At 54.0% G+C, this 13,527-nt stretch overlaps 3 protein-coding genes across 3 annotated transcripts; all 3 read left to right on the top strand.

Annotated features, from left to right (window-relative positions):
* The first annotated feature begins 1,414 nt into the window (after positions 1–1,414).
* On the top strand, positions 1,415–2,417 carry LOC121404542 (translation initiation factor IF-2-like). The gene is made up of 2 exons (XM_041594194.1): positions 1,415–1,505; positions 1,567–2,417. The coding sequence occupies exons 1-2, from the start codon at positions 1,415–1,417 to the stop codon at positions 2,415–2,417; spliced, it is 942 nt and encodes a 313-aa protein (XP_041450128.1).
* A 24-nt stretch (positions 2,418–2,441) lies between these two features.
* On the top strand, positions 2,442–5,670 carry LOC121404541 (splicing factor, proline- and glutamine-rich-like). Its single transcript, XM_041594193.1, has 2 exons — positions 2,442–2,837; positions 5,440–5,670. The coding sequence occupies exons 1-2, from the start codon at positions 2,442–2,444 to the stop codon at positions 5,668–5,670; spliced, it is 627 nt and encodes a 208-aa protein (XP_041450127.1).
* A 282-nt stretch (positions 5,671–5,952) lies between these two features.
* LOC121404540 (proteoglycan 4-like) lies at positions 5,953–6,675 on the top strand. Its single transcript, XM_041594192.1, has one exon. It carries the CDS (start codon positions 5,953–5,955, stop codon positions 6,673–6,675), a length of 723 nt encoding a protein of 240 aa, XP_041450126.1.
* Positions 6,676–13,527: the final 6,852 nt, after the last annotated feature.

Genomic DNA, 13,527 nt, shown 5'->3' with positions numbered 1-13,527 from the left:
CGTACACGCCGCAAGAAAACCCGACGGAACGCACCAACAGAACGGTGAAAACCATGATCGCGCAGTTCACCGAAGGGGACCAGAGATGCTGGGACGAGAAGTGGCCCGAGTTAATGCTGGCCGTGAACTCTGGGGTCACTGAGTCCACTGGATTCGCACCAGCATTCATAGTGCAAGGGAGAGAGCCCAGGCTGCCGAAGGCGTTGTACGATGAGGAAACACTCGGCACGGGTCAGGAGACGAACACTCCGGATGAACATGCGGTAAAGCTGAAAGAACTTTTTCAGCTGGTGAGGCGGAATTTGGAAAGAGCAGCCCAGGATCAGGCAAGATATTACAACTTGCGAAAGAGAGCTTGGAAGCCCAAGGTCGGTGAAAAGGTGTGGGTTAAACAGCACCACCTGTCTAACGCAGCCGAGGGGTTTCGCAGCAAAATTGGCCCCAAAGTATGCCGGTCCCTACCAGATCACTGATTTCGTATCACCGGTGATATGCAAGCTGCGTAAAGACGGCGATAGGCATACGCGGACGGCACATATTGGGGATCTGAAGCCACAGGCAAACGACGAAGGAAAATAAGGAGTCAGAAACGGGTGGAGCGATCCAGAAGCCAAAGGCGTTCGGCTGACCGAGACCCGGGCGGAGAGATACCCTCGGGGGTCCAGTGAAGTGGGAGTGATACTCCGGGTCCTGGGGTCCAGTGTGCCTGGGTCATCTACAGCCGTCGGGCTTGGCTGGGCAGAAGACACTACCCATGCGTTGCTGACGGGCGAGGAGTCGGATGATCCTCGGGTCCGAAGCAGCTGCGTGGGGCAGAGGTCACGCCAAAGGTCAAGCCGGAGGCGGCAATGAGGTGACGAGCCAGGGCCGATCGTCATATTGCAGCCAGGCGAAAGGTCGGAGGACCTGTTAGTCAGGGGCAGGTGTGACGATTGGCATCACGGATCAAGGATGCAAGATGGGCTGGAGAAGAAGCCAGAGTCATTAAAGGATAGCGCACAGATACTCACATGGGCCGAAGGGGGTGTCGATCAGTCGGGGGAGAGGGAAGCCGGGCGGCAAGGCCTAAAAAAAAAAAAGGAAAAAAAAAAAGGAAGAATATAATAAATGTAAAAAGGAAAATATATATATTTAAAGCTCTTCAAACAAAAGGGGGTGGGATCAGGTATGATCGGGTGCGAGCAGACCCCCACCGGCCGCGGAAGGGTTAACGCGGCGAAGAGCCCAATGTGAGAGGCAGGAACCGTCGAGAGAGCGGGAGAAGGAATGCCCAACTACCGTACGACGGAACGACGGGAAAACAGCAAGGGCTCGACGGCGGCAGAGGCTGGAGCTGTCGATCAGTCACGAGCCAGAGGTAGACGGAAACGCAAGCGCGGACTTTAAAAGAAAAAAAAAAGGGAAGAAAATCGCCATGTTGGAATTTTACTTGGAGGAACAAGCCAGAAGTGTGGGGAGCCGCAATCCCGAGATCCAGCGCCAGCGACGGGCGGAGCCCTCGCGAGGTGAGCGATGCGATCGGCGGAGCGAGACTCCAGAGTTGGAGATCATGGCGTCCCCATTCAGAAGCCCCATGGCATCCCCAAGGGAGCGAGTGGTCCTCGTGGGCGTCTCCTCGAAGCAGACGGGAGCCGGAAGTGTCGCCAGGAGCAACGGAGGAGGAGGACAGCGACGGCAGCGACGTGGTGGTGGTCTCCGTCGAGCCGGCTCCGAGGAGAGCCGAGCTCCGGAGATGGCAGCTCAACGACGAGGAGGAGCGGGCACGGGAGCAGGAGCTGCGACGCGACGCAGCGTTCCTCGGCATCGCCATCCGATCGGCGGAGCGCTATTTGCGTGAGCGGAAGTGCGAAACTGCAGGGCAACGGGAGCCGAAGCAGCCGTTGAAAACCAGGCCGCCAGCGACGCCATCGCAGCCGACGTCAAGGCCAGCAGCAGCGCAGCAGGGACGGACGGCAGAGGTACCGTTGCAACGGAGAGCGCAGGCCTCAGCACACCCGACAGCACACCCGACAGCGCAGCCGCCAGCGACGCCAGCGGCGCAGCCACCAGCGACGTCAGCAGCGCAGCCGCCAGCGACGACAGCGGCGCAGCCACCAGCGACGCCAGCAGCGCAGCCGCCAGCGACGCCAGCAGCACAGCCGGCAGCGACCCCAGCAGCGCGGCCAACAGCCGAGCCCGTGCGGAGGAGCCAGATGGAGCAGCAGCGCAATCGGCGAGCAGCAGCAGAGGCGCGACGCGAGGAGGAGCGGCGACGCGAGGAGGGACGGCGACGCGAGGAGGAGCGGCGACGCGAAGAGGGGCGACGACGCGAGGACGAGCGGCGACGCGAGGAGGAGCGACGACGCGAAGAGGAGCGTCGACATGAGAGGAGGCCCGAAGCAAGGCAGCGGAGAAGGCGCAAAGGGAGGCGGCGCTGAACAAGGCCATGATGCGGGAAGCATATGCCGCCCTGCAACGGCAGATGGAGGCCGCGCGGCGGGAAGCCGAAGCTCACGAGAGGGGATCGAGGAGGAGGCTCCGAGTCCTGCCACAAGGTGAGGACAGGTCTGTTTAGCGGACCGACAGGGCACAGCAACCCAAACAGGGTGAGGAGAGCACCCTTATGGGAACGCCAGCACCCCGAGCCACCGCCGCAGCCACCGAGCACACAACAACCGACGCCCCCGCAGTCACCGCCACCAAAATCGCCACCGCCGAACGCACCGACACAACAGTCGTCGTCACGACAGGAGGAGGCACCGAAGGAGCCGCCACAGGAAGAGGCCCAGCGGCCCCGATGGGGTGGTCCGGAGACCGCGGTGTGCGGGCCATTTGTGTCACAAAACGTGCACACGGCGGTAAGGAATGGCATGATATGGCACCACCAAGTTATCTCGTGAGCTTCGGCTTCCCGCCGCGCGGCCTCCATCTGCCGTTGCAGGGCGGCATATGCTTCCCGCATCATGGCCTTGTTCAGCGCCGCCTCCCTTTGCGCCTTCTCCGCTGCCTTGCTTCGGGCCTCCTCTCATGTCGACGCTCCTCTTCGCGTCGTCGCTCCTCCTCGCGTCGCCGCTCGTCCTCGCGTCGTCGCCCTCTTCTTCGCGTCGCCTCTCCTCCTCGCGTCGCCGTCCCTCCTCGCGTCGCCGCTCCTCCTCGCGTCGCGCCTCTGCTGCTGCTCGCCGATTGCGCTGCTGCTTCCGTACACACTTCCAGCGCTGGATAAAGGAACGTACATGCGCCGTACTTTACTCACTGATTTGCAAATCAACTAAACCATCTGCTGCTAACAACACTTCTCCAGCAGACAGGACAACATAGTATAGTAAGGGTGACAAAATGTCACTCCCCACAATATAGATCCAACATACATAGCTGATATATTTCCCGAGTAAAAACTCATAATGACAATTTTCTTTATTTTTTCTAATCCGCGCTTGCTCCATCTCCTCTGATAATAATTCACTCGGCCTGTACACATAGACCCTTACATGTTTCATCATAGCATAACATTTACTCTGGTCAGACTTTTCCTCTCAATAGCACTGACCCTCCCACCCACACAGCCTTGAACCATTTTGAAAAACTTAAATGTATATATTTTCCTTTTTTACATTTTATTATATTCTTCCTTTTTTCTTTTTTTTTAGGCCTTACTACCTGGACACCCTTCTCATCTCTAGCTCAGCCCGTCTTGCATGCTTAAATCGTTGATACCAATACTAGCAGGTCTCCAACCCTTTACTGGCGAACCCAGCTGAATCTCCTTCCGCCTCGCTTGATCTTTATATAAACTTTCGCAGAACACAAATAGCATGTACGTAGCAACATGATATCTCTTTCTTGCCAGCAGCCAGTAGACAGTCATCAGATTCAGGACCTTAAGCCTTTCATGCGCTGACTTTATATGACTTCGATGCACCGTGTATGTTTTCACCCATCTTGCTGTAACAAAATCAGTGATCTGACATCTTTTGAGCTGATTCGGAAAACCCTCAGCTGGCTTGTCATAGCTCGCACTTTAGCCCGATCTTGACTTCATGCTCGCAGTTGTTGCGTGATCTAACTGTTAATTCCACCTATGAAAGACTTTTGGCTTTGCCATATTGTCCGAAGTGTTTGCTCACGCTCGTGCAACGCGTGCTGATCGATCATCGATCGACTGATCTGGCTGACGGCAGTGATCCGCTCTCTAGCATGTGCGCATCGCTTGCGCGTGCATAATCGATATGGGAAACTTTTTGATCGCCCAAATGATTAAATTTGTACCTGGCAGCTCGCGAACCAGATATCTTCTCTGAAAGCCCTTATCGCATAGCTGGCACCAGCTCGTCGTTTAAAGCTCGTCATCACTTGCTTGTTGAACGATCATCACTGGCAGCACCACGCCTCGTCTCGGCTCTTTTCTGCTAATCCTGGTATCATCGCTCCCGGCAGTACCCAACACTGCATCATAGCATAACCATATCCTCATGACCGTCTGGATGTTTCTTCTTCATCGCCGGCATACATGCCTGTTCCGCGTGGAACGTTCGCTGTCGTCGACGTTGCTCCGTACGCGCTGGGTGGCTTCCGTGGGCGGTGCAGTTATTCTTGTGCGCTATTTCGAACTCATGCTGTAAACTCTGGTGCGATCTCGTCGGTTTGCTCTGTTGACAACGATGGTGTAGTCGGAGGCCACCTTGAAGTGATACCTTCAAATGATGATTGCTGATGGTTGGCCATGCCGGGCGTCTCTGTTTCCACAATTGATCGCTATCATGGCAAACTATGATGGACGACAATGGTGATCGCTGGCCTCTGACACGAACTTCTTCGATCGATCGCGTGCTGACTGGGATGTGTTTGTCTGAATGCTCTTTGGCTCGGCGATGTGCTGACAGGTACATGATGGCGATGATCATACCAAAAGCGACACTGACTCCTCGCCGATTGGCTTGATGATCGATAGCCGTCCTGTCACCTCGATCTCCCCACGAAGCCTCAGCCTGCCCAGCTAAAAAAACTGCAGCTTTTCCTTCAACCTTTAAATAGCTTGTTTTAAATAAAAACACCACCTCAGATTCATTCATACTCTCTTCGTTCATGAGTGATAATGATATCATCTTTTTATGCAAAAAGAGTCACTGATTCCACTCTCTAGCTTTCATCAGAGACTCACCTTCAATCCAAACTGCTGATGAACCACTCTCTCTCAGGCTGATCTGAGATGTAGTCAATCCACACCTCTCCTGATGAGCTTTACTAGCCAGAAGAGTCACCTGACTGATCCGCTCTACATAAATGGGGAACACACTCCAACTTTGACTGTTCGATACACCCCTTTTTCCCACACTCTCTTTCAGTTGATCTCCAGGTGTTCTTAGGGTGGTATGAGCCTGCAATCTCGTGGCGTCACGCCACATCCCTATATAAGATGCTGGCGAACTTCTTCGAATGGGCCTTCCTCTGCGCTGTTCACAGCCCCGCAGCTTCCATGGATCCCCGGCTCAGACTCCTCATCCGCCATTCCTCTCAGACTCCTCATCGGCCTCCACTCTGCCACGACAGCCTTTCTCCACCGCCCTTTCGCGGCTACTCGCCCCGGCCAGGGTCGCGACCTATGCCCCGCGCCAGCGCCTGTGCTCCGACTGCGGCAAACTGCCAGCCTGGTGCCAGCGCATCGATGACCGCGCAGCGGCAAAACGCAGTTGAGGGCGTGCTGCGAACTTTTTTGAAAAAAAAGAGAGAGAAAGGAGAAGGAAAAAAAAGGGAAAAGAAAAAAAAAAAAAAAAAAAAGGAAAAAAAAAAAAAAAAAACGCCACCAAAATCGCCACCGCCGAACGCACCGACACAACAGTCGTCGTCACGACAGGAGGAGGCACCGAAGGAGCCGCCACAGAAGAAGAGGCCCAGCGGCCCCAGTGGGGTGGTCCGGAGACCGCGGTGTGCGGGCCATTTGTGTCACAAAACGTGCACACGGCGGTAAGGAATGGCATGATATGGCACCACCAAGTTATCCACATAACGTGGGCGTCGGGACCCGCACCATCGGAAGCGCAGGAAGAACGGAAAGAATGGGAGGAGGAACCGGCCCCGCGAAGCAACGCGCGTGATCCACGACAGCACCGGAGGCAGGCCGAGGCCATGAGGGCAGAGGAGACGGCGTCGGAGGAGCGGGAGCCAGCGGCAGCGAAGGCACCGGCTGCGACGGCGACAGAGGCACCGACAGCGGCAGCAACGGAGGGGGCGGCAGCGACGGAAGAGGCGGCAGCGCCAGCGACGGCGACGGCAACGGAAATACCGACGGCGGCGATGGAGGTACCGGCAGCGACGGTGACGGAGGTACCGACGGCGACGGTGACGGAGGTACCGGCAGCGAACACGGAAAGCGAGAGGTGGGAGCGCGGTCCGTGGGTGTGGCCCTCACCTGCGAAAGACAAGCCTAGGCCTGTCCTAGTGCGGCAATCGTCGTGCCCGGATCCCAGGGCTGAGGTCGCCCGGCCGCAGCTGCAGAGACAGCAGTCGGTGGAGGAGCCGACGGGGAAGAACGTCCGCTGGCGACATGTGGATGTTGAAGAATGGCCGGAGGCAGTGGCTCGGGCGGTGGAAGGCACACGCCGGATCGGTCGACGCGTGAAGCGTCTCGTGAGGGTGCGCGGGGTGCGGTACCGGGTATCAGCATCGGCAAACCAGGTCGAGGTGTCCGTCGAGGCATGAAAGGGGGGAGAATTTGTGAATTTGTGAATGAGATTAAAATGAATAAAAAAATGAAGTACAACTTACCCCGGGGCATGGCAGCTTGATGGCGGGATAGGCGGGGGTTTAACACGCGAGGTATACAGAGCCCACGAGGGCAGCAACATAAAACTTACGCGAAAACGCGGCCGGCCAGCGTATACAATAGTTACCGCAAGCGGAAGCAACACGTGAAAAGGGGAGCAGTCCGGCAGCACGTGAAGAGGGTCTGGCAGCACGATCAGAGGCGCACATATCGTGCACCTATCGTGCACGCAAAGCGCGCACCTATCGTGCACGCGAAGCGCGCACCTACCGGGAGAATCATGCACGGGGCTGGTTCCGGAACTGCATCGGCAGACCCGATCCGATAGATGGCGAACCGATCGGGCAGTGGAGGAACCAGTCCGGAACCAGCGTGAGTGCGCGCCCGCGCGCACGCTTGAATTCAAATAGGAAGGTGGTCGAGAGGAAAACGAAGGGAGTTTTCCTCTGGTAAAGAAAGGGGGAAGTGTGAGGAATGGAGTTTCCTCACAAGGGAACCAAGTAAGGGTTAAGGCGAGAATTCACGGCGAATTCACAAGAGAGTGAGAGCCGGGGTCCGTTAGAGTGGCAGGGCTCCAGTGCATGACCAGATATGGGCATGAGAGTATGCCTCCGGTACGAGCCCGTGGAGGGAGTCGGGAATGGAGGAGCCCGCAAGGAGCGGCGCTCACGTCAGGCTAGGAACGGCGGGAGCGGGCCGGCAGCGGTCAGCGCATGTCCATGTATGGACATGAGATCGCGCCACCAGCCCGGTCCCGTTAAGAACGTGAGGGAATCAGGCGAAGAGGCCGATGGCAGCGGTCCAGCGCATGTCCATGTATGGACATGAGATCACGCCACCAGCCCGGTCCCGTTAAGAACGTGAGGGAATCAAGCGAAGAGGCCGATGGAAAATTACCAGCGGCGCACGGATTTACCGCTGTTGCTAGGCAGAGGCGCGGACGCTAGCGTCGAAGCGAGGGTATAAGAGGAGCCCGGCAACAGTGAAGGAGGACAGTCAGTGGAGTGCGAGCAACGAGGAAAAAGCGTGAACACAAGCGAGTGAGTGAGGACAACTGACAAGGAAAGTCGACGTGAGAGGCAAAGGAAGAACCAAAGTGACCCATCCAAGAGGCAGCAGTACGACCCGGCAAAGGGAACAAGGTCTGCGAGGTGCCAGAGGAAGGACGACAGGTACCGCTTCCGCAAAGGCGATCAAAAGCGACTCAGTGGGTGCGGAGTTGTGTGTGTAGATCAGGCGTGAGCCAGGTCGGACGCATAGCCACAGCACCAGCGAGGAGCCTGAGACGAGAGCGAGAGAGCGTGTAAAACTGAAGAACGATCCATTTGTTGTATAGAACGTAAGATCCCATAAGTATAAGATACCAATAAAACATCCAAAACCAGTAATTAAACCCACCCGTGCATTCTTTCGTGTCTGTGAGGCAACATAAAAATTTGTTGCAACGAACCGTCGGCCGCTGAGCCAGCCTCGCTGTGTTAGACGGACAGAAACAGTTCGTTACAATGTCCAAAGTTTTTACACAGCAAACACACAAGGTGTTCTGCTAGGCACGGCTATAATAAACGTGTGCCACTTGGGCACTAATTATAAAGCTCGTGCGTTGATCGATTCTGGGTCAGAGGCGACGTTCATCTCAGAGCGCCTCTTCAGAATCATCAAGCTTCCGTTTCAACCAGTTCAAGTTCTGTTGGGGCTTGAACAACAAACCCCCGCCAGCCTCAAAAGAGATGCCACTTCCAAATCGGCTCCCCATCCAAACCGAGGGTTCATGTAGAAACCTCGGCATTCGTACTTCCAAATGTGGCAGGCGCCGTACCCTCGTATCTAATTCCGCAAGGTTTCATAAAGGACCTGCCAAATATTCCATTGGCTGATCCTTCTTTCCACAAAAGCTCGCAGATAGATGTGCTCCTAGGTGCAGATATCCTTCCATCCATTTTGCTTGGCGGCTCTCAACACAACATTTGCGGATCACTACTCGGCCAAGAGACCATTATTGGATGGATCCTTACCGGACCACTAGCTGAGTCAACTCGCACCTCAATTTCCTCATTTGCTCATTTGCAGAACAGCGTTTAGAAAACCTTCTAACGAAGTTTTGGGAGATGGAGGATCTTCCAGCCAGTCGGGTTGAAGATTCTTCAGAGTCTTTCTGCGAGGACAATTTTGATCGAACCACCCGTAGAGATGCAAGTGGCAGATATACGGTGTCGTTGCCCTTTCGGAATCCCGAATTCATAAACTTAGAGCATTCAAGATCAATTGCGCTAGCTCAGTTCCTAAAAAACGAAAGTCGGTTGAAACGAAACGTTCCGTTGAAAGAGCAGTACGATCGAGTCCTCCAGGAGTACCTAGACTTAGGTCATATGCGCCAAGTGCCACCAAGCAACGATTCCGATAACTTCTATCTGCCCCATCACGCTGTCCAAAAGCCGGACAGCACCACTACAAAATTGCGGGTAGTCTTTAACGCCTCCAGTTAGTCCTCGAACGGCAACAGCTTAAGCGATATGCTTCATCCAGGACCTGTTCTCCAATCCGATCTCACCATTCAGATACAGAAATGGCGATTCTTCCGATATGCCTTTGGTGCTGACATCACAAAAATGTATCGGCAAATTACCCTCGACCCTTCGCATACAAGATTCCAACGAATTCTGTCTTGGAATAAAAATGGCGAGCTCTGTGATTATGAGCTCACCACTGTTACTTTCGGGGTAAACTGCGCTCCATTCTTGGCCATTCGAGTGCTGAAGGACCTTGCGCAAGGTCCTCCTGTGATTCCCACTGGCAAGCGACATCATATCCAATTCGATGTATGTCGACGATGTGCTTGCGGGTGCCCACACAATACAAGGTGCAATAGCATCTATAAAAGATCTTCGCGCTGCACTTGACGGTGCGGGTTTTCCGCTGAGGAAGTGGACTTCGAATGCAAAGCCGGTCCTCCAAGACATTCCTACGGACCATTTACTGTGTGCCCATTTCCTTGAGATGGAGGACTCTAGTTCTGCGAAGACCTTAGGTATACGGTGGCAGGTGGATTGTGATGAATTATTTTTTCGGCCATCCGGGGTAGCCATAAGCTCCTCTTACACAAAAAGAGAAGTTCTATCCCAAATATCCAAATTATTCGATCCAGCAGGATGGCTGGCTCCCTTCATAGTCCGAGCAAAGATCTTTATGCAGGAAATCTGGCTTAAAGAGCTCGGGTGGGATGACTCTCTGCCAAAAGACCTCCTCACAAGATGGCAGGACTTCGTCCTTAGCTATCCTGCTCTTCAACAAATTCGCATTCCGAGATGGGTGCAGTATCACCCTCGCACGAAACTACAATTTCATGGGTTTTGTGACGCATCCCAGCGCGCTTTCGGTGCTGCCATCTATGTTCGTGTAGAAAGGGACAACCAGATCTCCGTCCATCTACTAACAGCAAAGACGAGAGTTGATCCTGTGAAGACCGTGTCTTTACCACGCTTGGAATTGTGTGGGGCCGTTCTTCTCGCTGAGCTGTCCTCGTCTCTTCTTCCTCAACTGTCCCTTGATAGCTACGAATGCTTTTATTGGACAGACTCCACAATTGTGCTAGCCTGGCTAAACAAAGGTCCATGTAGATGGACAACCTTTGTGGCCAACAGGGTGACTAGAATCACACAGTCCGTCATCCAGGGAACATGGTCTCACGTAAGATCGGAGCACAACCCAGCGGATCTAGCTAGCAGAGGGGTTTCATCCCAAGATCTGGCGAGCAGCAATCTATGGTGGCACGGGCCAGAATGGTTGCAACTCAAGCAAGACCAATGGCCCATCCCAGCTGAACCTCCGCACGAGACGGAACTGGAGCAACGCACGGTGAAGTGCAACTTGTCCAAGTCGTCACCGGAACCCAATGTCATCGACCGCTTCTCAGAATTCGGAAAGGCCATGAGGGTCCTATCCTTTGTCTTCAGTTTTATAAAGCTGTATCAGAAGCCCGATACTATAGTTCCAGTCCAGCTCGGTAGCAGCGAGCTTTCCGAGACTCAAGAGCGTATGGTCATCTGTGCTCAACGTGCCGAGTATGCAAAAGAATTCCAGCGCTTGCTAGACAAGCAGTCACTTCCAGCGTCCAGCACCATCAGTAACCTCAACCCCTTTATAGACCAAAAAGGTGTCCTCAGGGCATGCGGTCGGGTGCGAACCTCCGAGTCATTGAGTTATGATGAGAAACACCCGATCATTCTTCGTTATTCCTGCGTACTCACGCGTCTCCTCGTTCGGTTTACTCATCGCATCTCCTTGCACGGTGGAAACCAACTTGTGATGCGGCTTGTCCGATCCAAATACTGGGTCCCGAAACTGCGGACCTTAGTGAAGACGACTATTAATTCCTGCCGAGTTTGCACGATTTATCGCCAAAAATTGCAAACCCAGCTTATGGGGGACTTGCCCAAGGAGAGGACATCCTTCTCTCGCCCATTTATTCGAACGGGTGTCGATTTTGCGGGACCGTTCGATGTCAAGACATACACTGGTCGAGCGTGCCGTATAACCAAGGGATATGTTTGTGTCTTTGTGTGCTTCAGCACGAAGGCGATCCATTTAGAAGCAACCCCAGATCTCACAACCGAAAGGTTCCTCGCCGCCTTTCACCGGTTTGTGGCAAGACGTGGTTGCCCTCAGCAAATATACTCCGACAATGGAAAAACGTTCGTAGGAGCCTCAAAGGCCCTGTCCCATGACTTCCTAGTAGCCACAAGAGAGTGTTTTATTTCCGCCTATCCTCAACAGAACCTCACGTGGCGTTTCAATCCACCAAGCGCACCTCACATGGGTGGCTTGTGGGAAGCGGGAGTGAAAAGTTTCAAGACGCTTTTCTACAAGTCCACGTCGACATCAAAGTACACTTTTGAAGAGTTGTCGACCCTCCTCTCCAAGATTGAAGCGTGCTTGAATTCGCGTTCCGATTTCTCCCATGTCAGAAGATCCGACTGACCTCCTAGCCCTTAGTCCAGGCCACTTTCTGGTTGGCGGTCCGCTGATCTCCATTGCAAAGCCAGAAATAAAAGATGAAGCAGGGTCAATAATCAATAGATGGCAGCGTCTGAAGGCTCAAAACCAGCAGTTTTGTCTCCGTTGGAATACCTAAAAGAGTTACACAAAAGGAATAAGTGGCAACTCCCAACAAGAAATCTTCAGGCAGGCGACATGGTTGTCATCAAGGAAGACAACCTGCCCCTCAATGAATGGCGCCTAGGAAGAATTGAGCGAACGTATCCAGGGGTCGATGGCATGGTCCGCGTGGTCGACGTTTTAACTGTCCGCGGCACCATTAAGCGGCCAGTAGCAAAACTCATTCTTCTTCCGGTAGACACTGCCGTCCACGTACCAGTATCCAACTAACCAATATGTTTGATGTTGTTTGTTGAAAATGATCCATTCGCTAATATTCCACGATCTCTCTTTTTCAAGCATGACACCTCGCCAACGTCCAGTACAGCGCAACCAGCCGAGGGGATCCAACAGCTTCCGCTGTCGGGTCTGCCGAGGAGTCCACGCGCTAAGGAAGTGCCAACGGTTCCTGAAGCTGACCGCGGAGAAACGACTACGGGCAGTGCTGATCAACAAGTACTGCCACAATTGCCTGGCTCACCAGCACTCCGGTCGCTCATGCCGAAGCGGCGACAGATGCCAGGTGTGCGGAAAGGCCTACCACACAGTCCTCCACCTGGGCGGAACGCCCCAGACTTCACGTCCGAAGTCACGCTCTCTTCCATCAAGGGAAAGCACTCCACCAGCTAGATCGACCTCCAGATCCACTGCTCCTCCGACGACACTAGCATCGCTCCTGCAATCCAATCACCAGCATCCTCCCGACGGCATGGGTCGTCGTCGATGCGGAGCACAAGACCTTCGAGGCGCACTTATTGATCCGTGCAGCCCAACCAGCTGCATCAACGCATCATTGGCAACGGCCTTTGGGCTTTCCGTCACTCGCGTTGGTGCCGAAGGTGCTTGCACCGCCTTCATCCAATCAAGGACAAGGAGCGATGTCAGGCTGGAGGTCGTGCTGTCTGTGCGACCTCAACTCCAGATAAGGACTCCGGCGAGACCCTTGGACGATCACGTCAAGGACCACTTCGCTAACATGCACTTGGCGAATGAGAACTTTCATCGGCCGAGCACGGTGTCAGTGGTACTGGGGGCAGATGTCTACCCCAAGATTATTCTGCCGGGAGTGATCCCAAGCAGTGAAGGCTTCCCTGTGGCCCAGAACACGGTGTTCGGATGGACCCTCTGCGGAACATGCAGCACGGCATAACGGAGAGACGAATGTCCTCCCCCGTTCCTGTTGCGCCCCCTTCTTGTTGCAATTATATTGCAAGGGGGGGGAGGATGTTCATGCCGAAAAGCATGCACCATGCGCCCGATCATCTCTGCCAGCAAACTCAAACTCAAAAACTCAAACTCAAACGTACAACCCGAAAGATCTGAGCTGAGCAGCGGCCTGCGCGCCCGACTAGAGTAAGAACTTAGAGCTTAGAATAAAATCAGTGTCACGAATAAACGTAACAAAAGCAGACGCACGCGAACCTTTTTACTTTCGGCGATACAGCTATTTTTTTGTAACATTTCCCTTTCCAACTTACTGGCGAGCCTCCCCCCACGAACATGCCGCAAGCACGTGCAAAGAACAGTTTAGCATAACAAAAAATGTTAAACAAAATTGTTAATGGCTTCCGAAACAGTTAAAAATAATTTAGATATAAGAACGTTTTATGTCAAGATAAGAATTTATTTAAGAA

Source organism: Drosophila obscura, unplaced genomic scaffold (assembly GCF_018151105.1).
Source record: "Drosophila obscura isolate BZ-5 IFL unplaced genomic scaffold, ASM1815110v1 contig_213, whole genome shotgun sequence".
NCBI lineage: Eukaryota > Metazoa > Arthropoda > Insecta > Diptera > Drosophilidae > Drosophila > Drosophila obscura.
Note: the sequence above shows the minus strand (reverse complement) of the source record. Positions and strands in the feature narration are given on the sequence as shown.

Excerpts from the sequence above, each read along its gene's own strand:
- LOC121404542 (XM_041594194.1), top strand. The coding sequence starts at position 1,415 with ATGTTGGAATTTTACTTGGAGGAACAAGCCAGAAGTGTGGGGAGCCGC. Across the intron at positions 1,506-1,566 it reads ACGGGCGGAGCCCTCGCGAG|AAGCCCCATGGCATCCCCAA; the intron begins GTGAGCGATGCG and ends GTCCCCATTCAG.
- LOC121404541 (XM_041594193.1), top strand. The coding sequence starts at position 2,442 with ATGCCGCCCTGCAACGGCAGATGGAGGCCGCGCGGCGGGAAGCCGAAG. Across the intron at positions 2,838-5,439 it reads CACAAAACGTGCACACGGCG|CCCCGCAGCTTCCATGGATC; the intron begins GTAAGGAATGGC and ends CGCTGTTCACAG.
- LOC121404540 (XM_041594192.1), top strand. The coding sequence starts at position 5,953 with ATGATATGGCACCACCAAGTTATCCACATAACGTGGGCGTCGGGACCC.